This window comes from Panulirus ornatus, chromosome 25 (genome assembly GCF_036320965.1).
Source record: "Panulirus ornatus isolate Po-2019 chromosome 25, ASM3632096v1, whole genome shotgun sequence".
Classification (NCBI taxonomy): domain Eukaryota; kingdom Metazoa; phylum Arthropoda; class Malacostraca; order Decapoda; family Palinuridae; genus Panulirus; species Panulirus ornatus.
Genome location: NC_092248.1, coordinates 26,363,911 through 26,391,675, shown reverse-complemented (window position 1 = coordinate 26,391,675; position 27,765 = coordinate 26,363,911). Strand labels below are relative to the sequence as shown.

General features: G+C 44.2%; 1 protein-coding gene across 1 annotated transcript in view; it reads right to left on the bottom strand.

Moving 5' to 3' along the window:
* The window catches only part of LOC139757324 (zwei Ig domain protein zig-8-like), a 100,385-nt gene that overhangs the window by 47,265 nt on the left and 25,355 nt on the right, over window positions 1-27,765 (bottom strand). Inside the window, exon 3 of the mRNA XM_071677748.1 lies at window positions 5,735-5,871. Coding sequence (XP_071533849.1) covers window positions 5,735-5,871 — 137 coding nt within the window. The remainder of the gene's footprint in view (window positions 1-5,734; window positions 5,872-27,765) is intronic.

Below are 27,765 nucleotides of genomic sequence, written 5' to 3'. Positions count from 1 at the left end.
AGTGAATGTTGGGGTGAAGAGGGTGGTGAGAGTAAGTGAGCTTGGGAAGGAGACCTGTGTGAGGAAGTACCAGGAGAGACTGAGTACAGAATGGAAAAAGGTGAGAACAATGGAAGTAAGGGGAGTGGGGGAGGAATGGGATGTATTTAGGGAATCAGTGATGGATTGCGCAAAAGATGCTTGTGGCATGAGAAGAGTGGGAGGTGGGTTGATTAGAAAGGGTAGTGAGTGGTGGGATGAAGAAGTAAGAGTATTAGTGAAAGAGAAGAGAGAGGCATTTGGACGATTTTTGCAGGGAAAAAATGCAATTGAGTGGGAGATATATAAAAGAAAGAGACAGGAGGTCAAGAGAAAGGTGCAAGAGGTGAAAAAAGGGCAAATGAGAGTTGGGGTGAGAGAGTATCATTAAATTTTAGGGAGAATAAAAAGATGTTCTGGAAGGAGGTAAATAAAGTGCGTAAGACAAGGGAGCAAATGGGAACTTCAGTGAAGGGCGCAAATGGGGAGGTGAAAACAAGTAGTGGTGATGTGAGAAGGAGATGGAGTGAGTATTTTGAAGGTTTGTTGAATGTGTTTGATGATAGAGTGGCAGATATAGGGTGTTTTGGTCGAGGTGGTGTGCAAAGTGAGAGGGTTAGGGAAAATGATTTGGTAAACAGAGAAGAGGTAGTGAAAGCTTTGCGGAAGATGAAAGCCGGCAAGGCAGCAGGTTTGGATGGTATTGCAGTGGAATTTATTAAAAAAGGGGGTGACTGTATTGTTGACTGGTTGGTAAGGTTATCTAATGTATGTATGACTCATGGTGAAGTGCCTGAGGATTGGCGGAATGCGTGCATAGTGCCATTGTACAAAGGCAAAGGGGATAAGAGTGAGTGCTCAAATTACAGAGGTATAAGTTTGTTGAGTATTCCTGGTAAATTATATGGGAGGGTATTGATTGAGAGGGTGAAGGCATGTACAGAGCATCAGATTGGGGAAGAGCAGTGTGGTTTCAGAAGTGGTAGAGGATGTGTGGATCAGGTGTTTGCTTTGAAGAATGTATGTGAGAAATACTTAGAAAAGCAAATGGATTTGTATGTAGCATTTATGGATCTGGAGAAGGCATATGATAGAGTTGATAGAGATGCTCTGTGGAAGGTATTAAGAATATATGGTGTGGGAGGAAAGTTGTTAGAAGCAGTGAAAAGTTTTTATCGAGGATGTAAGGCATGTGTACGTGTAGGAAGAGAGGAAAGTGATTGGTTCTCAGTGAATGTAGGTTTGCGGCAGGGGTGTGTGATGTCTCCATGGTTGTTTAATTTGTTTATGGATGGGGTTGTTAGGGAGGTAAATGCAAGAGTTTTGGAAAGAGGGGCAAGTATGAAGTCTGTTGGGGATGAGAGAGCTTGGGAAGTGAGTCAGTTGTTGTTCGCTGATGATACAGCGCTGGTGGCTGATTCAGGTGAGAAACTGCAGAAGCTGGTGACTGAGTTTGGTAAAGTGTGTGGAAGAAGAAAGTTAAGAGTAAATGTGAATAAGAGCAAGGTTATTAGGTACAGTAGGGTTGAGGGTCAAGTCAATTGGGAGGTGAGTTTGAGTGGTGAAAAACTGGAGGAAGTGAAGTGTTTTAGATATCTGGGAGTGGATCTGGCAGCGGATGGAACCATGGAAGCGGAAGTGGATCATAGGGTGGGGGAGGGGGCGAAAATTCTGGGGGCCTTGAAGAATGTGTGGAAGTCGAGAACATTATCTCGGAAAGCAAAAATGGGTATGTTTGAAGGAATAGTGGTTCCAAAAATGTTGTATGGTTGCGAGGCGTGGGCTATGGATAGAGTTGTGCGCAGGAGGATGGATGTGCTGGAAATGAGATGTTTGAGGACAATATGTGGTGTGAGGTGGTTTGATCGAGTGAGTAACGTAAGGGTAAGAGAGATGTGTGGAAATAAAAAGAGCGTGGTTGAGAGAGCAGAAGAGGGTGTTTTGAAGTGGTTTGGGCACATGGAGAGAATGAGTGAGGAAAGATTGACCAAGAGGATATATGTGTCGGAGGTGGAGGGAACGAGGAGAAGAGGGAGACCAAATTGGAGGTGGAAAGAGGGAGTGAAAAAGATTTTGTGTGATCGGGGCCTGAACATGCAGGAGGGTGAAAGGAGGGCAAGGAATAGAGTAAATTGGAGCGATGTGGTATACCGGGGTTGACGTGCTGTCAGTGGATTGAATCAAGGCATGTGAAGCGTCTGGGGTAAACCATGGAAAGCTGTGTAGGTATGTATATTTGCGTGTGTGGACGTATGTATATACATGTGTATGGTGGGGGTTGGGCTATTTCTTTCGTCTGTTTCCTTGCGCTACCTCGCAAACGCGGGAGACAGCGACAAAGTATAATAAAATATATAAATAAAAAAAAAAAAAAATATATATATATATATATATATATATATATATATATATATATATATATATATATATATATATATACGGGTGCTGGTGAGGCTCAGGTTCGTGATAGCTTCCTTCATCAGTGTTACATGGTGTGTGTGCTCAGGTTGTGAAGATGTGGCGGTCATCGCGGATACAGGGTGATCCAAGGAAACGGTTGTCTAGCTTGCCATCTTCAACTACTGTATGTGAGGTGAGGTATCGTTGCCTGGACTACTCCATGTGCAGGGCTTGGCTTATCATCTTCCCCCTCACCCTGACACAAGGAACTGGTGCTGGCACATTGAATGATACTCATGTGAAATGAGTAAGGCTGTCTGGTAGTGGTTTCTTGAAAATATTGTTGACATACGTATGATGATAACAGCATGATATTGAAATCATTAATGACAAGAGCCTGTGTCGTCATTGTGCTCGTGGCTGTAAGAAATTGAAACAAAATTGAATCTGTAAGACGGATGTTAACAAATGATGATAAATCGTTCATCTTTACGTAATGTGACCAGTATGTCTAATAATTTTCGTTATACTAATGATCAATATAATAATCCTAAGATACATACTCAGTAAACTTGGATCATCACATACCACGAGCAAGTACAAGTATAAGCAGCAGCTGTACCTGGCAGTCCGCCCTGTACTGCTGTGGGACTCATGCAGGACCAGCCAGCTGTGCAGCCATGAGCGACCCAAGCTTGCACAATGCTCGTTGAAGGCATTAATTCCATCATTGCTGCTCGTTGAAGGCATTAATTCCATCATTGCTGCTCGTTGAAGGCATTAATTCCATCATTGCTGCTCGTTGAAGGCATTAATTCCATCATTGCTGCTCGTTGGAGGCATTAATTCCATCATTGCTGCTCGTTGAAGGCATTAATTCCATCATTGCTGCTCGTTGAAGGCATTAATTCCATCATTGCTGCTCGTTGAAGGCATTAATTCCATCATTGCTGCTTGTTGAAGGCATTAATTCCATCATTGCTGCTCGTTCAAGGCATTAATTCCATCATTGCTGCTCGTTCAAGGCATCAATTCCATCATTGCTGCTCGTTCAAGGCATTAATTCCATCACTGCTGCTCGTTGAAGGCATTAATTTCATCATTGCTGCTCGTTGGAGGCATTAATTCCATCATTGCTGCTCGTTGAAGGCATTAATTCCATCATTGCTGCTCGTTCAAGGCATTAATTCCATCATTGCTGCTCGTTCAAGGCATTAATTCCATCATTGCTGCTCGATGAAGGCATTAATTTCATCATTGCTGCTCGTTCAAGGCATTAATTCCATCATTGCTGCGATTTCTTTCGTTTTTGGCATATCGTTCAGGGTCTGCGATTTATTGAGCTACATTGCTGAAAAATGGCTGTATTATGTATAATGAAGGAGGACAACATAAGATCTGTGAGATATATTGCTCCATTAGAAAAGACGTGAAATAAGAATTACGACAAGAGGAATGGAACAATATGCTATTGGTTCCTGAATATTAAAAGATCATCAGCATAAGATATAGAGAAAGGCTTCAAACAGTTGTTAAGTGTGTGCAATGAAATCAGCAGCCAGAATGCCGAAATTAAGGTTTGATATCATCTTCGTTGTGAAATACAACGTAACATCAGCATCCAAATCTGAGTGAGGTTTGGTGGATGAGTTTATTCTTTCATTAGACAGTTGATAACTTGATGGAGATTAGCATGGCTCCAAGAGAGATAGTGCAAAGTGTTTATTATATTACTATGTCATTCTTAGCAAAGCTCTATTGCAATATCAATACAACTAAATATTCCGAAAAATATTCTTCCCTTCGTTATAGTCTGAACTACTAGTATCAGATTACATGTTCACTGAGCATTTATATACAACCTGACATGTGCTTGTAACGTAATATATTTTACTGAATGTTAAAACAAGGCATTTGTTACCAGATATTTTATGGAAAAAATATGCAGCTCAAAGAGACGTGGCAAAGTGTCCAGTACTAAAACTTGGCATTACATCAAACACTAAATTTCAACATTGAACTTTGCTGCTCCAAAGCTGAGTTATTGTTGTAAGGTCAGACCAGGAGAAACAGGTTCCGCTCGCTGAAGATTTTGAAGGATCTACGAAGCAATTTGCGTCCAGTAAGTATATTTTGTAAACATATTTACACGCAGCTATTCTTTGAGTAATGACTTTCATCAATCTAGATTATTTTCCTTATTTTTCAGTCATCCTTAATTGTCGTACACACGACGCTGCCTCATATGGACGGTAGCGTATCCTTCCCTTGTCATCCCAAACTTTACATCATCACATCTTCCCTTTCTTCCTCCTCTCCCGCCTCCCCACCGTCCTAGTCGTCCTCACTCCCTCCTGTCACATTCCCTTTCTCTTCCACTTCAGTTTTCTCTCATCCTTCCTTTCCATTCCTCGCCACTGCTTCCCCAGCCACACCTTGACCTGCCCTTATGCTCAGCCTTATATGTTGCTCCGTTTCCTTCCTTCATCCTTCACTATCTTTTTTCTCTTCATCTTCTTTCCTTTCCCTCGCTTTCTTTCTCTGTATTCCTTCCAGATTCACCTTTTCGTACCTGCTGAACGCCCCGCCCTCCTTCTCTAGTCTCCACCGAAATCTCTTCCCCTCCCTCCCTTCCTCCTCGCCTCTCGCTCTCTCTCTCTCTCTCTCTCTCTCTCTCTCTCTCTCTCTCTCTCTCTCTCTCTCTCTCTCTCTCTCTCTCTCTCTCTCTCTCTCTCTCTCTCTCTCTCTCCTCGCAGCTTCAGTCTTCTGGAGTACATCCTGATGCTTTACATAGTGTGGTACTTCAGAGAGGAGTACAGTGACCTCCTGACTCTCTCCTTGTCACTTGATCATAAGGTTAAAAAAGTTACTATTGTCGCGACCTCGATGATGGCTCACTGGAACTACGGGAAAACTCGAGCATATCATTTCGGTTTAAAAGAACGACGAGAACGTTATTAAGAAAGTCCTACACCCTGTGTTTACCTTGTAATAGCCCCATGATCATCCCAGCTTACCTTGTTATTACCAAACTAAAATGTCTTACACAGTAGCACGCAGCTTGTAAGTGTGGCTCATAAAACATATTCGAATTAGGAAAGACTGCATTACTGCATTTACTTAGTCATCGCTCTCCAAGTGTTTCTATATTATGTTTCTGGTAATGACTCAAATTTGGTCTAGCTTTACCGTTAAGAATACTTTTGGTTAAGTCTGTGTACCCAAGTGTATGGGTTGTTTGTACTATGCTATCCATACCATAGTGTACAGGGTGGTACAAAATAAGTGATAAAACCAAAGTATCTCCACAACTCACCGCGAAGTCACCAAGTTGTGCTACCCGACAGTGGAGGTAGGCGGTCTGGCCGACAGGGGTGGTAATGTTCCTAGTGCCGACGGAGAGGAAGTAAGGCCCCGCCGTCATCTCCATATAGTCGTCGTCTGTCATCAGACCTGAGGGTGACCAGAAACATTGGTTAGACGACCATGATGATGGTGTTGGGTTACTTAGGGTTACATGTTGTCATGTGGTTGTGATGGGGTAGATCTCATTATATGGTTGTGATGAGGTAGATGTTATTATATGGTTGTGATGGGGTAGATGTTATTATATGGTTGTGATGGGATAGATGTTGTTATATGGTTGTGATGAGGTAGATGTTATTATATGGTTGTGATGAGGTAGATGTTATTATATGGTTGTGATGGGATAGATGTTATTATATAGTTGTGGTGGGGTAGATGTTATTATATGGTTGTGATGAGGTAGATGTTATTATATGGTTGTGATGGGGTAGATGTTATTATATGGTTGTGATGGGGTAGATGTTATTATATGGTTGTGATGGGATAGATGTTATTATATGGTTGTGATGGGATAGATGTTATTATATGGTTGTGATGAGGTAGATGTAATTATATGGTTGTGATGGGGTAGATGTTATTATATGGTTGTGATGGGATAGATGTTATTATATGGTTGTGATGGGATAGATGTTATTATATGGTTGTGATGAGGTAGATGTTATTATATGGTTGTGATGGGATAGATGTTGTTATATGGTTGTGATGAGGTAGATGTTATTATATGGTTGTGATGAGGTAGATGTTATTATATGGTTGTGATGGGATAGACGTTATTATATGGTTGTGATGGGATAGATGTTATTATATGGTTGTGATGGGATAGATGTTATTATATGGTTGTGATGAGATAGATGTTATCATATGGTTGTGATGAGGTAGATGTTATTATATGGTTGTGAAGAGGTAGATGTTATTATATGGTTGTGATGGGATAGATGTTATTATATGGTTGTGATGGGGTAGATGTTATTATATGGTTGTGATGAGGTAGATGTTATTATATGGTTGTGATGAGATAGATGTTATTATATGGTTGTGATGAGGTAGATGTTATTATATGGTTGTGATGAAGTAGATGTTATTATATGGTTGTGAAGAGGTAGATGTTATCTTATGGTTGTGATGAGGTAGATGTTATTATATGGTTGTGATGGGGTAGATGTTATTATATGGTTGTGATGGGATAGATGTTATTATATGGTTGTGATGGGATAGATGTTATTATATGGTTATGATGGGATAGATGTTATTATATGGTTGTGATGGGATAGATGTTATTATATGGTTGTGATGGGATAGATGTTATTATATGGTTGTGATGAGGTAGATGTTATTATATGGTTGTGATGGGGTAGATGTTATTATTTGGTTGTGATGAGATAGATGTTATTATATGGTTGTGATGAGGTAGATGTTATTATATGGTTGTGATGGGGTAGATGTTATTATATGGTTGTGATGAGGTAGATGTTATTATATGGTTGTGATGAGGCAGATGTTATTATATGGTTGTGATGAGGTAGATGTTATTATATGGTTGTGATGGGGTAGATGATATTACATGGTTGTGATGAGGTAGATGTTATTATATGGTTGTGATGAGGTAGATGTTATTATATGGTTGTGATGGGGTAGATGATATTATATGGTTGTGATGAGGTAGATGTTATTATATGGTTGTGATGGGGTAGATGTTATTATATGGTTGTGATGGGGTAGATGTTATTATATGGTTGTGATGGGGTAGATGTTATTATATGGTTGTGATGGGGTAGATGATATTATATGGTTGTGATGAGGTAGATGTTATTATATGGTTGTAATGGGGTAGATGATATTATATGGTTATGATGGGGTAGATGATATTATATGGTTGTGATGGGGTAGATGATATTATATGGTTATGATGGGGTAGTTATTATATGGTTGTGATGGAGTAGATGTTATTATATGGTTATGATGGGGTGATGTTATTATTTTGGTTTGATGAGGTAGATGTTATTATATGGGGTGAGGGGTAATGTTATTATATGGTTGTGATGGGTAGTGTTTTATATGGTTGTGATGGGGTAGATGTTATTTATGGTTGTGATGGGGAAGTGTTTTTTTTATGGTTTATGGGGGGATTTTAAAATATGGTTTTTATGTTTTTTGGGTAAGTTTTAAGTGGTGTTTAAAATTTTTAAGTTTTGGAGAGTTAATGTTTGGTAATGGAAAAGGGTTTGGGGGGAGTGTTTTAAGTTGTGAAGGGGGGAGGGGGTTTTTTTTAAAGGGAGGATTAAGTTTTAAAATTTGGGATTTAAAGGGTTTAGAAAAAATGGTTGAGGGGGGGGGGGAATAGTTATTTTTTTTTAGGGTTGTGTTGGGTTGTTATATATTTGTTTGGGAAAAGAAAATATGGAAAAAGGGGGAGGGTTTTATAGGTTGGGGGTTTTTTATTTTGGTATTGTGTTTATATTTGTTGTGTGGGGAGTGATTTGGGTGTTGGTAATTAATATTGGTGTAAGGGTTGTAAATTGTGTTTAGAGTGTATTTTTTAGGGTAAAATGAAGGTATAAAGGGAAGAAAATTGGTTGGTAGGTAAAGTTGTTTTTGGGTAAGTTAATGGTTGTGAAGATGTTTATTGTAGGTAAGGGGATTAAAATGTTTTTTAAAAGATTTATTTATGGTGAAGGTTTGTGTATAAGTAAAAGGGTAGGTAAAACGAGTTTTTGAATAAGACCCTCAGTCATTTCCAGCTCTGCTAGTTCCCAGGAGTATCACTTCATTCTTTCTAGATGTCGAAATTCAAAAGACCACCTGCGTCACCGGCTAACAAATAAGTTTCAAGTTCTTGTTGTATTCTTTCCACATGAGTGGAAACAACTCTTCAGTCACGTTAAGAAAACGTGTTGTCGAGACTTCAGTGGTAGGGGACGGAATCCAGCAAAAATCATTGGAACTGAAACTGTATACCAGTCTCGCTGCCATGATAGGCTGGCGTGTTACGGGATCTTTAAGTTGACCCAAGGAACTTGTGGGTAAAGCATAACCCAATCCTTGTGTATCTTCGCAGCCACTGGTTAAGGGTTCCACATACAAACTTTACGAAACATTATGTAGCACAAAGCTAATTTGGAGTCTTGCTCAGAAACAAAATCCAGCTCTATGGCTGGAAGGTTTAGCATTTGTTAATCTGACAATCTTTACTTTGACTTAATTCACAAATCCAAGACCAAAAGTCTCTCAGGAAGCATGAGAGGTTGGTGATGGTAGCAGTCAGTTCTGACCAGCTGATGAATAAGACAACTAAGCTTAAAGCTGAGTGCAGGAGCCCCTGTGAGGCAGTCAATGTGTGTTAGCGTAAAACTGATGTGCTGAGGCAGAGCAAAATGGGAAAGCCTTATACTTGAAGGTTTTCAGGGATTACTTCTAAACCTTCAGCACTGATGCAAAGTAAACTCGTCTTTGCGTTTTCTACAACAGGCAGTGAAACTCCAGTAGCTGGTAATGGCGTACTGTGATGGCGCTGTCATCATGAACACACTCTCAGCAGCAAGCCTTGTGCTGTAAGTCAGGAATTTAGCTCATTCAGAAGAAAATCATAATTACAGGGAGATGCACTGTGGAACCTCTGATTATGTCACTAACACATTATGCAGCTACATTATGCACTTACTGGCATAACGACACCGAAATTCGGTAATTATATGACAAGTGATCATTGCACAGCACTTGATCTGATCGTGAGATGATCACAGAAACTGTTGCTGCTTTCCCCAGGAAGGTTTAGCCTCAGGTCCCTGAACACACACGAACTGACTTGAGTAATTCAGCCTCCGGTCATGCCAGCCATCAGTGATTCATTACATACTTCCGGGGGAGAGGGAGGGGGGGTAAAGGTTTATATATGTTCTTCACTGTTGTAATTTTCTTCTTTTTTACAGAATAAACTATACAGGTGAAGATGACCTTGTTTTACACTATGATTGTAGACCATAGAAGGTAAAAGCATTTCTCTCAAGTTCGACGGATTTCAGCAGTCGTTTAAAGTCAGAAGTGTTGAATGGCATGATGTTCCAGATGTAAAAGAGGTAAAGAAATAAAACTCATTCTGAGTGATTCTCAATGCAATTCTTCGTGATATGCCATCCGTTCCTCCTGACTTTACAAAATCATACATCAGTACTCCTCTGGGCTGTCCAGCACCTTGAAAAGGACACGAGACAACAATTGCTGTCGGAGCATATACTTCAGATGCACACATTAAACCTCCCAGCTGCAAATGTTGAACCATCTAGCTGCAGGTACACAACCATCCAGCTGCAGATACTGAGCCAACCTCACCGTCAGCCGTGTGCATAACAGTAAGTATTACTTTCCAGTTGTTCGTCATTCTTTTCAGTTGGAACACAGTTGCGCTGACAGTCGTACATTCACTCTCTTTACCGCAAACCTAGATAACAAATATCCAGGCTACGATGGCTGATCTTACATATACGTTCACCATTATTTTCTGTCTGACTTTGGGTCTTTTTCTTTTTTGGTCGTTTCTTGATGTTTACACAAACATACACAAGCACACATAAGATATAGATATACATGATTTATCAACAGACATAAACACAGACTCGTCTTCTGCCTCTTAGTAGTGAAGAGCAACAGTTAAACAACAGTCAGTAAAAAAAGAAATACTTTGAAATCCTTCGTTACCCTTTTCTCGCAAGCACGGAACCCAATAAACTCCTGCAATATAAAAACGTTAACAGGACCCAACTGGGGAAGGCGGTGTTGTAGAAATTTGGGGGAATTTCAAGAACTACAAAAAAATGGGTAATTACATAGGTGGCTGGGATTTAAGGGGAAACTATGGTCTGGTTCAAAAGTGTTTTGGTTACAAGATAACGTTAGGACGGTACGGAAATTTCCGTTACGAGATGACACTTAGAAAGAGTACAGAAGTTTACCTGTTACACCGGAGATTATATCATTATATCAAATCTAGACTTGTGTTTGAGCTTGTCAAGCTGATAGTTACATACAGTGGCTCAAAATGCAGGAAAATGTCGCCAGGGGGTTTACACGAGACTAGACACAAGCTCAGTAAACCAGAGTTTACAGCGATAGCGACTGTAGAGATATATATAGTATACATCACGACTGATCGTTTACTTGTGACGATAATTGTTTAGGGAATGATGAACTTATACATGGATTCTGACTGAAAAGGTATATCATTGGAAATGCTTACGGTATGTTGCTGATTGATAGATACTGAGGACTGGGATCTACAGGTGTGCGCGATATATTAATGATTCTAAAGATCAAGTTGTATTATATGATATAAGTCTGGAAATTCGTGATTGACACGAAAGAATTCGTGGATAGGAAGAGATTACACCTGATATATAGGTACAAAAAGGAGAATGCCAGGAGTTTACAATGAATGCCGGGATAATGTCGTGGTCTTAGATGGAAGGTTGGAAGATTTACGTAGTCGTTCGTGGTCTTACGTAGTCGTTCGTGGTCAAGCGTCACAGATCTGGAGGGTAGGACGTGGACAGAGAGATTATATTGTCAATCCAAAACTTATTTCTTTATTATTGATTAAACAAGAATTCAAGAAACACGCTCCAAGTCAAATGGATGAATACTGAGCCTTTCTCCCGAAAATTTCGTCATTGATGAAAGCAAACATGGCTTTTCAACACAAACAAACTAAGAGACCATGGAGGTTTGTGAGGCATTTCAGGAGAACTAGAGCCATACTGGGTTTCAGGGAGATTTATGAAGACTGTCATCGCTTGACTCGTAGTAAATTTGGGCGGGAGTGAAAATGTCTGGATGGCAACGAGTTCCAGGAGAACTCAAAACGCATTCCTTGGTTGTCTGAACCTCTTCAAACACTTATCTGGTATACATTGGTACCATTGTCTACGGATACCTGTGCATACATTGGTACCATTGTCTACGGATACCTGTGCAGAAGAGTCAGAACAATAATAGTTATTTCACTTTTCAAAAGCGCTACGTTTTTGAAGCAGCTTTATTTACAAAAAAAAATCACAGTATAAATAGAAAATAACAACTGATATTTATACTCATTAGATCCTTTCATAAGAACAACATCTAAAACTTTTTTGTAAAGGGTTTCACTGAGTATGGCGCGGAAACACCCTGCATCTTGAAGGCCTCCACTCCCATTATCTAACACTCTGGATCTTGCTGCATACTTTATCTGGTGTTCATTGTACTTGCCTGTGTCGCGATCCATGAGGGAGGTACTTGGAAAAAAAACAAAAAACAATATAAGTCTCATGTTCCCAGGAGATGTGTTCTAGAAGTATTAATAACAATAGTGGAAGGTGGAGGAGGAGGAGGGGCACGAATAGGTGAAAATATCTAATCCAAGACACCAGGCAAATCCAGCTCTTAAACTAATTAGGCAAAATCTGAGTGGAGGAGAGTTCAGAGGTGGGGAGAAGATTTATAGAGGTTTTCGAAAAAGAAAAGAGAATGTCGGGGAGAAGAGAGTGGTGAAAGTAAGTAAAGTCGGAAAGGAGACTTGTGTGAAGAAGTACCAGGAGAGATTGAATGGAAAATGGCAAAAGGCGAGAGCAAATGATATGAGGGGACTGGGTAAGGAAGGGAATGTATTTAGGGAAGCAGTGATGGCATGTGCAAGAGATGCATGTGGCATTACAAAGGTGGGAGAATGAGTAGTGAGTGGTGGGATGAAGAAGTTAAGTTGTTATGAAAGAGAAAAGAGAGGAATGCTACATACATATACTAGTTTTATCGACGTCAACTTTTCCACAAACTTCATTTTGCTTATTGTGGTTCTCGTCAGTGACCGTGATAGTGTTTATCAAGAAAACAAAAGTTTCATAAATGGCTTCACTCAGCTATCCTCCTCCGCCAGCATTTTCAAGAACGCCGCTTTAGTGTGAACCCCGGAGCCTGTGTCTCTACCTCGGTAATCGATCTTAAAGTCAAGCAGGAGCTGCCACACTCCAACCTTGGTAAGGCCCTGAGTCGTCCTTCTCTTACATACCTCGTAAGGAATTTTTTCCTTCCTCTCCCTCTGGCCTTCCTCGTGCATCTCTACTACCGTGCAACCTTCCATTCCTTCTTAATACCGAGCCAGATATACGGCGTCTACCTTCACGTGAGCTTCCACAATGCTGATGGTGATACATGAGCGCAACATAGCAGACAAACTCAGCATCTTGGTATTCCAGGATGGGCCAGCTAGTGTGCATTGGTCATTGAGACTGCAATGGAGAGAGTTCGTCGAGAATGGTTATTATGGAAGAGTGATCAACAAAGTAGAGCTAACAAAGTGTATGAAACATTTTGGGAATAACTGTTTGTTTGGGTCACACACGTATTTCTGTGGTGATAACACAACGTGTGGGTTTGGCTTCTTACACTAACCCCGGAGCGATGGTGATCCCAGGCGCTGTCAGGAAATGTGATGACGTCAAACACTCGCCAGTTCGTCTTATTTACTTTCTCTAATGATGGTTTATTTGATGTCTCTCCACCAGGCAGCAAGAGAGTACTTGCTCTGGGTTTGAAAGTTGAAATATCTTGATTGACGGTTGTAACATAAGTTCTAAGCGTTAGCTTCTAGTATGAAGAAGTGATAAGAACTCTCTCTCTCTCTCTCTCTCTCTCTCTCTCTCTCTCTCTCTCTCTCTCTCTCTCTCTCTCTCTCTCTCTCTCTCTCTCTCTCTCTCTCTCTCTCTCTCTCTCTCTCTCTCTCTATCTATCTATCTATCTATCTATCTGATATTCCACGATCTCTCTCATGCTCCTTCCTCATAGCCGTATCTATTTTTTCAGATGTCTCCTCCTACCAATGTTAGAAGTAGCACTGTGCCAGTCTGTACAATTCCTGTTCTTATGCCGGTCATATACAATCTTAAAACCAAACCAAATAGTCTAGTAAGTTCCAGCCTCATTGTGACCGGTCCAGTCTTACTACACAGTTCATTAATCAGTTCTCTTGTCTATCGTTTCTCACAGTTACGTCTACTACCTCTTCATCATCTCGGTAGGTCACTCTTCACCTTCATATGTCAGCAGATGTAGTAGTGTCGTTTCTCCAACACAGTCAATAATCATTTTCAGTTTTCCTTTCTGTTCCCGTCCACATCACCAGTTCTCGCTTCTCACCAGCAACTGTTGTATAGTGACAGCTCTGGAATTTCCACTCAAATATTCGTCATACTTTTTTTCAATGTTTCTTCAACGTGACGATTTTCTCTCCTGAGTTTCTACGCTAACTTTGTTTTCCAGTTTTCTTTCCCCACTTGCTGGCCTTACTCCACTTCAGTATATCTCTAACATCTGTTGCCAATACGCTTTTTCTTACTTATATTCCTGCTGTTACGCTCTTGTTATGAACTGCATATCATTTTCACCCTCCAAGCAGTTCTTCATTTATATCTTCACATGCAGAGCGGGGTTCTCATGCATAGCGGGGTTCTCATGCAGAGCGGTGTTCTCATGCAGAGCGGGGTTCTCATGCATAGCGGTGTTCTCATGCACAGCGGTGTTCTCATGCAGAGCGGGGTTCTCATGCAGAGCGGTGTTCTCATGCACAGCGGTGTTCTCATGCAGAGCAGTGTTCTCATGCATAGCGGGGTTCTCATGCAGAGCGGTGTTCTCATGCAGAGCGGGGTTCTCATGCAGAGCGGTGTTCTCATGCATAGCGGGGTTCTCATGCAGAGCGGTGTTCTCATGCAGAGCGGGGTTCTCATGCAGAGCGGTGTTCTCATGCAGAGCGGGGTTCTCATGCATAGCGGGGTTCTCATGCAGAGCGGTGTTCTCATGCAGAGCGGTGTTCTCATGCAGAGCGGGGTTCTCATGCACAGCGGTGTTCTCATGCACAGCGGTGTTCTCATGCAGAGCGGGGTTCTCATGCATAGCGGGGTTCTCATGCAGAGCGGTGTCCTCATGCAGAGCGGTGTTCTCATGCAAAGCGGGGTTCTCATGCATAGCGGGGTTCTCATGCAGAGCGGTGTTCTCATGCAGAGCGGGGTTCTCATGCACAGCGGTGTTCTCATGCAGAGCGGGGTTCTCATGCATAGCGGGGTTCTCATGCAGAGCGGTGTTCTCATGCAGAGCGGTGTTCTCATGCAGAGCGGTGTTCTCATGCATAGCGGGGTTCTCATGCAGAGCGGTGTTCTCATGCAGAGCGGGGTTCTCATGCAGAGCGGTGTTCTCATGCAGAGCGGGGTTCTCATGCATAGCGGGGTTCTCATGCAGAGCGGTGTTCTCATGCAGAGCGGGGTTCTCATGCAGATCGGTGTTCTCATGCAGAGCGGGGTTCTCATGCAGAGCGGGGTTCTCATGCAGAGCGGGGTTCTCATGCAGAGCGGTGCTCTCATGCACAGCGGTGTTCTCATGCAGAGCAGTGTTCTCATGCATAGCGGGGTTCTCATGCAGAGCGGGGTTCTCATGCAGAGCGGTGTTCTCATGCATAGCGGTGTTCTCATGCAGAGCGGGGTTCTCATGCAGAGCGAGGTTCTCATGCAGAGCGATGTTCTCATGCAGAGCAGTGTTCTCATGCACAGCGGTGTTCTCATGCAGAGCAGTGTTCTCATGCATAGCGGTGTTCTCATGCAGAGCGGTGTTCTCATGCAGAGCGGGGTTCTCATGCAGAGCGGTGTCCTCATGCAGAGCGGTGTTCTCATGCAGAGCGGGGTTCTCATGCAGAGCGGGGTTCTCATGCAGAGCGGTGCTCTCATGCACAGCGGGGTTCTCATGCAGAGCAGTGTTCTCATGCATAGCGGGGTTCTCATGCAGAGCGGGGTTCTCATGCAGAGCGGTGTTCTCATGCATAGCGGTGTTCTCATGCAGAGCGGGGTTCTCATGCAGAGCGAGGTTCTCATGCAGAGCGATGTTCTCATGCAGAGCAGTGTTCTCATGCACAGCGGTGTTCTCATGCAGAGCAGTGTTCTCATGCATAGCGGGGTTCTCATGCAGAGCGGTGTTCTCATGCAGAGCGGTGTTCTCATGCATAGCGGTGTTCTCATGCAGAGCGGGGTTCTCATTCAGAGCAGTGTTCTCATGCATAGCGGTGTTCTCATGCAGAGCGGTGTGAGGCTTCAATTGCTCCATTCCGTTGCTATGCTATCTATTGGTAGTGCAGTATTTAGCATGTTTCAGAGCAGTGATTGTTAAACACTTGTTCTTTTTCTCACTATTTGCTTCATTTCTATCAACAACAACAAAAAAAGTAATTGTTTTAAATAATTGGTCATGATAGATGAGTTTATCCTGGCACAGTTTCCACACCCTATATCCATCCAGGAACATTTAGGGTGAATATTGTTTTTCATATTGCATAAATGATTTTCAATATTTAGATTCATCTGGGATAAACAAGATGAAAATACGAGGTGGGGTCATCATACCAAATAAGTTTGGATTGATATGGTAATTCGAAATGATTCATGATAGCTATTTACGTGGAAAAATATCTAATATACATTTTTAAACACATGTATATACACATATCGAGGTTTATATTGATGCAAAGATATTTTGTCACAAATATACACACACTCCCTTCCCTAGTGAACAAGCAGGAATCAAGCACACACACACACACACACACACACACACACACACAGAATTATAGATGATGTTACTGGTAGATAACTCTTAACATGGCAATAATATAAGAGCATACAGGTTTGGATGATTGGAAAGAACTTACTTTCATTATAGTTTAGGTTTCCCCAGATCCCAAGCGTCGATGTGGCGTGGGTCTTGCCGCGGAACCCCGTGCTCTCTGGCACCTTCATCAACACCACGAACCCTGAGAACCTCACCTCAGCCAGGAACGTACACGAACCCTGGGAACCTCACCTCAGCCAGGAACGTACACGAACCCTGGGAACCTCACCTCAGCCAGGAACGTACACGAACCCTGGGAACCTCACCTCAGCCAGGAACGTACACGAAGCCTGAGAACCTCACCTCAGCCAGGAACGTACACGAACCCTGGGAACCTCACCTCAGCCAGGAACGTACACGAACCCTGAGAACCTCACCTCAGCCAGGAACGTACACGAACCCTGAGAACCTCACCTCAGCCAGGAACGTACACGAACCCTGGGAACCTCACCTCAGCCAGGAACGTACACGAACCCTGGGAACCTCACCTCAGCCAGGAACGTACACGAACCCTGGGAACCTCACCTCAGCCAGGAACGTACACGAAGCCTGAGAACCTCACCTCAGCCAGGAACGTACACGACCGCAGCAGCAGCACCGCGCGTTGCCTACATTGTGTCATGTGTCGGCTGGTATACTGGTGACGACTGGGGCCGTTGCTGGTATACTGGTGATGACCTTGGGTGATGAATGGTATACTGGTGATGACCTTGGGTGTTGACTGGTATACTGGTGATGACCTTGGGTGATGAATGGTATACTGGTGATGACCTTGGGTGTTGACTGGTATACTGGTGATGACCTTGGGTGTTGACTGGTATACTGGTGATAACCTTGGGTGATGAATGGTATACTGGTGATGACCTTGGGTGATGAATGGTATACTGGTGATGACCTTGGGTGATGAATGGTATACTGGTGATGACCTTGGGTGATGAATGGTATACTGGTGATGACCTTGGGTGTTGACTGGTATACTGGTGATGACCTTGGGTGTTGACTGGTATACTGGTGATGACCTTGGGTGTTGACTGGTATACTGGTGACGGTTCTGGGTGTTGGCTGATATACTGATAATAGTTCCTGGTGTTGCCTGGTACATATGCTGATAACGAACTGGGAGTTGGCTGGTATGCTGATGATGGTCTGAGAGTTGGCTGGTATACTGATGATGGTCTGAGAGTTGGCTGGTATGCTGATGTTGGTCTGAGAGTTGGCTGGTATACTGATGATGGTCTGAGAGTTGGCTGGTATACTGATGATGGTCTGAGAGTTGGCTGGTATACTGATGATGGTCTGAGAGTTGGCTGGTATGCTGATGATGGTCTGAGAGTTGGCTGGTATACTGATGATGGTCTGAGAGTTGGCTGGTATACTGATGATGGTTCTTTTATGGATCAATACTCATCCTGTGCACACACAATTTTGCCTCAGAGTTTAACACAAAAATAAAAAGTTAAGAAAATCCAACAATATGACTTCTCACTTATTCTCCAGCAACATGAAAACAAAAATCATAAAGAAAAGTTTACTAAGCTACAGCTGGACAGGAAGCTTTCCTCTTAGTCTACAAATTTCATAACCAGTCGTTATGCCTTCGTTCATGTCGCACTTATGTGTCGTTTGCTGTCAGTTGTAACGCTGCCTCTCTCATCCGAATATTTTCTTCGCTCCTCCACCACTGTAACACCTCTTTTTACATCCCAGTCTTTATATCTCCGAGTCATCTCCCTCTTCTACAAAAACAACTCCTCTCACTCAAAGACCAGGCCAGACTCCTTCTCCTTCCATCCAGTTACCTTTCCCAGTTTCTTATGTTTACCTTCTATCCACATACCAGCTCCCACTATCCACATATCAACTCCCACTATCCACATACCAGCTCCCACTATCCACATACCAGCTCCCACTATCCACATACCAGCTCCCACTATCCACATACCAACTCCCACTATCCACATACCAGCTCCCACTATCCACATACCAGCTCCCACTATCCACATACCAACTCCCACTATCCACATACCAGCTCCCACTATCCACATACCAGCTCCCACTATCCACATACCAACTCCCACTATCCACATACCAGCTCCCACTATCCACATACCAGCTCCCACTATCCACATACCAACTTCCACTATCCACATACCAGCTCCCACTATCCACATACCAACTCCCACTATCCACATACCAACTCCCACTATCCACATACCAGCTCCCACTATCCACATACCAGCTCCCACTATCCACATACCAACTCCCACTATCCACATACCAGCTCCCACTATCCACATACCAACTCCCACTATCCACATACCAACTCCCACTATCCATATACCAACTCCCACTATCCACATACCAACTCCCACTATCCACATACCAACTCCCACTATCCACATACCAACTCCCACTATCCACATACCAACTCCCACTATCCACATACCAACTCCCACTATCCACATTCCAACTCCCACTATCCACATACCAACTCCCACTATCCACATACCAGCTCCCACTATCCACATACCAACTCCCACTATCCACATACCAACTCCCACTATCCACATACCAACTCCCACTATCCACATACCAACTCCCACTATCCACATACCAACTCCCACTATCCACATACCAACTCCCACTATCCACATACCAACTCCCACTATCCACATACCAACTCCCACTATCCACATACCAGCTCCCACTATCCACATACCAGCTCCCACTATCCACATACCAGCTCCCACTATCCACATACCAGCTCCCACTATCCACATACCAGCTCCCACTATCCACATACCAGCTCCCACTATCCACATACCAGCTCCCACTATCCACATACCAGCTCCCACTATCCACATACCAGCTCCCACTATCCACATACCAGCTCCCACTATCCACATACCAGCTCCCACTATCCACATACCAGCTCCCACTATCCACATACCAGCTCCCACTATCCACATACCAACTCCCACTATCCACATACCAACTCCCACTATCCACATACCAACTCCCACTATCCACATACCAGCTCCCACTATCAACATACCAGCTCCCACTATCCACATACCAACTCCCACTATCCACATACCAGCTCCCACTATCCACATACCAGCTCCCACTATCCACATACCAGCTCCCACTATCCACATACCAACTCCCACTATCCATCTCCCACTATCCACATACCAGCTCCCACTATCCACATACCAGCTCCCACTATCCACATACCAGCTCCCACTATCCACATACCAGCTCCCACTATCCACATACCAGCTCCCACTATCCACATACCATCTCCACTATCCACATACCAACCCTTCCCTCCCACTATCCACATACCAACTCCCACTATCCACATACCAACTCCCACTATCCACATACCAGCTCCCACTATCCACATACCAAGCTCCCACTATCCACATACCACTCCCACTATCCACATACCAAGCTCCCACTATCCACATACCAACTCCCACTATCCACTTACCAAGCTCCCACTATCCACATACCAACTCCCACTATCCACATACCAACTCCCACTATCCACATACCAGCTCCCACTTATCCACATACCAACTCCCACTATCCACATACCAACTCCCACTATCCACATACCAGCTCCCACTATCCACATACCAACTCCCACTATCCACATACCAGCTCCCACTATCCACATACCAACTCCCACTATCCAACATACCAACTCCCACTATCCACATACCAAGCTCCCACTATCCACATACCAACTCCACTATCCACATACCAACTCCCACTATCCACATACCAACTCCCACTATCCACATACCAGCTCCCACTATCCACATACCAGCTCCCACTATCCACATACCAACTCCCACTATCCACATACCAGCTCCCACTATCCACATACCAACTCCCACTATCCACATACCAACTCCCACTATCCACATACCAACTCCCACTATCCACATACCAACTCCACTATCCACATACCAACTCCCACTATCCACATACCAACTCCCACTATCCACATACCAACTCCCACTATCCACATACCAACTCCCACTATCCACATACCAACTCCCACTATCCACATACCAACTCCCACTATCCACATACCAACTCCCACTATCCACATTCCAACTCCCACTATCCACATACCAACTCCCACTATCCACATACCAGCTCCCACTATCCACATACCAACTCCCACTATCCACATACCAGCTCCCACTATCCACATACCAACTCCCACTATCCACATACCAGCTCCCACTATCCACATACCAACTCCCACTATCCACATACCAACTCCCACTATCCACATACCAACTCCCACTATCCACATACCAGCTCCCACTATCCACATACCAACTCCCACTATCCACATACCAGCTCCCACTATCCACATACCAACTCCCACTATCCACATACCAGCTCCCACTATCCACATACCAACTCACACTATCCACATACCAGCTCCCACTATCCAGACACCTTCCCCTTCCTCCTTCGCGTCCAGATATTTTCAGTTCCATTTCAGACATAGCGTCCTGCCACCTAGACACTCGAACCCAATCACATACGTGGTATTATACCAACAACACTTCCAGTCATACCTTTCTCGTTGTCGTGGTAGTAGATGTAGGGTAGCCACTGACCAAGTAGATAGCGTACCGGTATTACCCGCCGAGGTATCGAGAGAGTTGGCGACGCCTACGTAATGAACTAATTCTTCAGTGGATATCAAATGTCAGTCCTTTGACCTAGGTAGTTGTCTTGTGTTTCTGCTTCACCTACAAGTGGGCAGCTGGTTTTCAGTCTACAAACATACACTCTCCCCTCATCCATACCATTTAACAGCACGTAACTCACACGACTGGTTCTAAATAACAATGTTTTCCTGTCGTGAACGCAACGCACTAGCTCTGCCTTTTGGCGAAATCTCGTCATAGGAACTAATAAACTCTCTCTCTCTCTCTCTCTCTCTCTCTCTCTCTCTCTCTCTCTCTCTGCAAAGGCTAGAAATATTTCTTCACAGCATACATCTGAAGCACACATCCTCCCTCACCAACAGGTGAAACAGAGGTGAAGCGTAATTCCAATGTACCTGCATAATGGAAACATAATCTTTTCCTCAAATCATTTGAAGCTCGAGGCTAATCCTCCATACAGATAGAATTCATCCGTAAAAACTTCCCTTCTCGGTATGTCTGAAACATGCTATCTTCCAGTAAACTAGCGAAACATTGTCTTTATGCAGACAAGTGAAGCACGACTCTTTCCTGCACAAAAGCCCCCTTTTACCATTCTAAAAAAACACACTCCCCTTCCCCCGAAAATGAGACATAACCTGTTTCCTCTCATAGATGAACACACAGGTGAAACACAGCACCTTTCCCTCCCAGCACCTATGCAAGTCTTCCATCTCCTGAACCCCTCAGTTATAATTCCCTACTTCTGCTACTAAAACATTCTAGTCTTTCTCTCAAACAACTAAAAGATAACATCTCCATTACATGACACATAGCTTCAACCCCGCAGGTAAACATACTTTTGTGCCTTCTCTACTGCTGTATATATATTTCTCCTGCTGAAGCTACGACATTTGTCCTTTTCCCTTTACAGATGAGATATGCTTTGTTTCCCCCGAAACTGAAACATGACTCTCTTTCCCAGGAAGATGGATCATGCCTCTCTCCCCACTTGAAACAGAAATAATCCTGAGCTTCCTATAAGCAATGTGTCCATCCCCACCTGAAGTATTATCTGGCAGCAGATTATGTGCAAAACCTTCCTGTTACAAGACGCAAACCCTACATTTGAAACTTACTTCCTTCATCCTGAAGCAGAGACAACATACTTCCCTCTCTTGAAGCCGAATCACATCGTTCTGTCCTGTGGTTGAAACACATCTCCCTTCCACCAACCAGTGGAGGGAATATGCGTCCCTCCTCATTGCCTCCGTCTCTATCACTTGAGGTGTTCTTCCCTCCCGCTTTACCTTAAACAGAGCTACTTCTCTCCCAGAGGTAAAGTCCCGTTATGCTTCCCCCTTGCACCAAAACATGCTTCCTTGCACCATATGTTCACCATACTTCCTTCTCCTGCAGCTGTAACATACCTCCTTGCCCTTTACAACTGAAATATATTTTCCTTCACCTCACCGGAGTGAAATGTAATCCTTCCTTAAAATCCTATAATCCCTCGAACTCTGGAAAACTTTCATCTGGTAATGTACAGGAACAAACATCTTTGTTTTAAAGTTGTTCACACGTCAGCCTTCACCTCCCTTAGTCAAGACAATTTTCTTTTTCCTTCATAAATAGGAACCGATCAAGACAATCTTGAGTGAAAAGAAAAAGATGTATTTCTTTTTTAATGAAACTTATCGACCTACGCTGCGACCTAGAGTCCTCACGGTGTATTGTCTAAGTGCCTCTTCCTGGTGTACCCTTTTCAGCGTTCAAATTAAAACGTATTTCCCTGAAAATGTGTATATATACATCAGTCCTTTCGAACTCAAGTGTTTCCTTCCAAATGATGTATACTAAAGCATATCATTAGCCAAAGCGTACATACTGGCACATCACTCCTCAGTGTAGATAAACGCGCATGCCCTTCGGAGTACATATTGGCTCATAAACACCCAGAAGTGAACACCAGGAGTTTCCTCGCATTGTACACACTGATACATTCCTCCACACACCGTACGTGTCGCTCAAATCCTCCTCACACTGTAGGCACTGTCACAACCCTTCCCACAGAGTAAATTCTCGCCCAACCCTTCCAACCCTGAATACATTGAAACAAATTCTCATCCCTCGTAATGCAACATACATTCTGTACTAATTCACAAAGTTTGAACATTAACCTAGTAACACCCGCAACCTCTGAAGTCTGCTCGAACAGGATAACAACGACCAGCAACCAATTTTTTTTGTTTCCTGAGAGACGAGATGGCTGCAGAGGAGGGTTCGCAGTAGCTCATACTCTCTCGGAGTGTTATCAAGGATGCAAAATTCCAGAATTATAAGTTGTCCCTCACAGTTTGTGACGGAATAATGGATATTGTCAATTCTGTGTACGTATACTTCATCTATTCTTACATATACCAGTCTCGGCCGCTGGAGAAGGGTTGAGGCACCGTATTGCACTACTTCTGTTATGTTAACAATTCTATGGGGAAGAATTTTGATGGATGAAGGTATACAAAAGGAAGAAGGTATACAAAAAAATGTTTCAGACAAGAAAATTTTGAAAAAATAAAAGAAACGATGTTTGTTTTACAGTCCACACAAAGACAAGGGCTTGCTAAAAGAAGCATTTGTAGGCTACGTATACTTAACATGGAAGTAAACTGACACTTAGTCTATGCTTGTACCACGACCAAATTAAAACCATCTTTCTCTGCTCTATCTCTCGTAAGAAACTGAGTGATCATTTTCGTATATTGGCTGCGGCTCCTGCAATAACATGGTGGTGAAGACGGACACGGATATGGTGGCCACAGTCGTCCCAACCCACCAGCAGCAACACACATGAGAGAGCCGCTGGCCAGGTCACAGTAGTTACTCATGATGGTAAAACACACGAGAGAAAACCTGACTGATGCGATGATCTCCTCCTCATATTTGGTAAACGTCGACCCCACAGAGGTACAAACCCCACGGAGGTACAAACCCCACGGAGGTACAAACCCCACGGAGGTACAAACCCCACGGAGGTACAAACCCCACGGAGGTACAAACCCCACGGAGGTACAAGCGTGTTTCTCTCCTTTGTGATTAAAAGTCTGATTCATTCACATTTTCGAGCGGAGAAAGGCTCTCGAAAAACAATAACACATAGAGCGGTTATGAGGTGGAGTAGTGAAGTGTGAACTTGAGAAGATGACGGTGGGAATGTTGTATTGTTGGTAATACTATAGGGAAGGAAGGGGAGATGAACGAGCCAGTAGCTGAAATGGTTCAAGGTAGAAGCGTTGTTCGACCAGACCAGGTATAAGAGGCCGTTGCTGCACTCAACGTATTGAGATAATGGACTGGAAGAGAATAGCTCAGAGGTGATATAGAAGGTGGTAAAGGGAGGAAGATGGAGTGGGGAAAACTTGTTTTTAGAAGGAGACAGAGTGGAACAAGTTGTCCCCCAGACCCCTAGACTGATCCTCTCAACCTAACACTCTGGCAACCGAAATGCTTATCATGAATAACGTCTTTCAAATATTCTTTTTTCGTTCTGGTAATTGTGTAGCTGCCAGGTGAGTTATGAACAGTGCAGTACATACGTTAGCGTTACCGGACTCCCCCTGTATACCGTTACACCGCGAGTGATAAGTCACCTTCTTAAACGTGATATCACTGTCTGTGGATGAAAAGGAGTACAGTCTCGACGAGGAATTTCCCGCTGCAAAGAAGTCCATTTCCCTACTGCTGATTAGATCACAGCCTTCATGTTGTAGGATACATTATGTGCCAGTCTACAGTTGCTATTTGTGTTAACAAGGATGTGATGGTATGTGACAGCCACATGTGTAATTAATGGCTTAATATCGGTTATGTAGTTGTCGTTGAATGACCATGTGTTGTTTAACTGTCAGTCGTATCGGTCCAAACTGTACTGCTCTTGCTAGTGTCATGAATTATGTGCTTGATGTGCTGATCAGTTGATGACTATTGTACTATGAATAGTAATATTCATGCTCTCTATCACCACAGTTGATGCCTGCTGTACGATGAATGGCATCATTCATGCTCTCCATCACCACAGTTTCTTTGAAACATCTGAAGAGAAAAATTCTAATTCAGAGTTATGTGTTGAGACACATAACCTTGTGCCATATTGAATGTGTTGCAAGATACTCCGTATAACCTTGTGCCATGTTCAATGTGTTGCAAGATACTCCGTGAGTTTTGTGCACATAATTAAGAACTTATTAATAAATGTTTGGTTGCCCGGGTAACTTGCAGTAGTTACGATACTTAATCATTATCATGTATACTAGGCAGGAGTTACCGTACTTTATCATTATCATGTATACTAGGCAGGAGTTACCGTACTTTATCATTATCATGTATACTAGGCAGGAGTTACCGTACTTTATCATTATCATGTATACTAGGCAGGAGTTACCGTACTTTATCATTATCATGTATACTAGGCAGGAGTTACCGTACTTTATCATTATCATGTATACTAGGCAGGAGTTACCGTACTTTATCATTATCATGTATACTAGGCAGGAGTTACCGTACTTTATCATTATCATGTATACTAGGCAGGAGTTACCGTACTTAATCATTATCATGTATACTAGGCAGGAGTTTACACAACCAGGCTGCGTGATCCGCTCTGGTCGTTCAGTGGCCATACCCTCATCACCAGGCAGGCCCTCATCACCAGTCAGACCCTCATCACCAGGCAGACCCTCATCACCAGTCAGACCCTCATCACCAGGCAGGCCCTCATCACCAGGCAGACCCTCATCACCAGGCAGACCCTCATCACCAGTCAGACCCTCATCACCAGGCAGACCCTCATCACCAGGCAGGCCCTCATCACCAGTCAGACCCTCATCACCAGTCAGACCCTCATCACCAGGCAGACCCTCATCACCAGTCAGACCCTCATCACCAGTCAGACCCTCATCACCAGGCAGGCCCTCAGTCAGACCCTCATCACCAGTCAGACCTCATCACCAGTCAGACCCTCATCACCAGGCAGACCCTCATCACCAGTCAGACCCTCATCACCAGTCAGACCCTCATCACCAGTCAGGACCTCATCACCAGTCAGACCCTCATCACCAGTCAGACCCTCATCACCAGTCAGACCCTCATCACCAGTCAGGCCCTCATCACCAGTCAGACCCTCATCACCAGTCAGACCTCATCACCAGTCAGACCCTCATCACCAGGCAGACCTCATCACCAGTCAGACCCTCATCACCAGTCAGACCCTCATCACCAGTCAGACCCTCATCACCAGTCAGACCCTCATCACCAGTCAGACCCTCATCACCAGTCAGACCCTCATCACCAGTCAGACCCTCATCACCAGTCAGACCCTCATCACCAGTCAGACCCTCATCACCAGTCAGACCCTCATCACCAGTCAGACCCTCATCACCAGTCAGACCCTCATCACCAGTCAGACCCTCATCACCAGTCAGACCCTCATCACCAGTCAGACCCTCATCACCAGTCAGACCCTCATCACCAGTCAGACCCTCATCACCAGTCAGACCCTCATCACCAGTCAGACCCTCATCACCAGTCAGACCCTCATCACCAGTCAGACCCTCATCACCAGTCAGGCCCTCATCACCAGTCAGACCCTCATCACCAGTCAGACCCTCATCACCAGTCAGACCCTCATCACCAGTCAGACCCTCATCACCAGTCAGACCCTCATCACCAGGCAGACCCTCATCACCAGTCAGACCCTCATCACCAGTCAGACCCTCATCACCAGGCAGACCCTCATCACCAGTCAGACCCTCATCACCAGTCAGACCCTCATCACCAGTCAGACCCTCATCACCAGTCAGACCCTCATCACCAGTCAGACCCTCATCACCAGTCAGACCCTCATCACCAGTCAGACCCTCATCACCAGTCAGACCCTCATCACCAGGCAGACCCTCATCACCAGTCAGACCCTCATCACCAGTCAGACCCTCATCACCAGTCAGACCCTCATCACCAGTCAGACCCTCATCACCAGGCAGACCCTCATCACCAGTCAGACCCTCATCACCAGTCAGACCCTCATCACCAGTCAGGCCCTCATCACCAGGCAGACCCTCATCACCAGGCAGGCCCTCATCACCAGTCAGACCCTCATCACCAGTCAGACCCTCATCACCAGTCAGACCCTCATCACCAGTCAGACCCTCATCACCAGTCAGACCCTCATCACCAGGCAGACCCTCATCACCAGTCAGACCCTCATCACCAGTCAGGCCCTCATCACCAGGCAGACCCTCATCACCAGTCAGACCCTCATCACCAGTCAGGCCCTCATCACCAGGCAGACCCTCATCACCAGTCAGACCCTCATCACCAGGCAGACCCTCATCACCAGTCAGACCCTCATCACCAGTCAGACCCTCATCACCAGGCAGACCCTCATCACCAGTCAGACCCTCATCACCAGTCAGACCCTCATCACCAGTCAGACCCTCATCACCAGGCAGGCCCTCATCACCAGTCAGACCCTCATCACCAGGCAGGCCCTCATCACCAGTCAGACCCTCATCCTCTGCGACCATTTCCTCTGTGGGTTTGGTTCTGCTGGAGGATCACGGCTTTCTCCAGACAC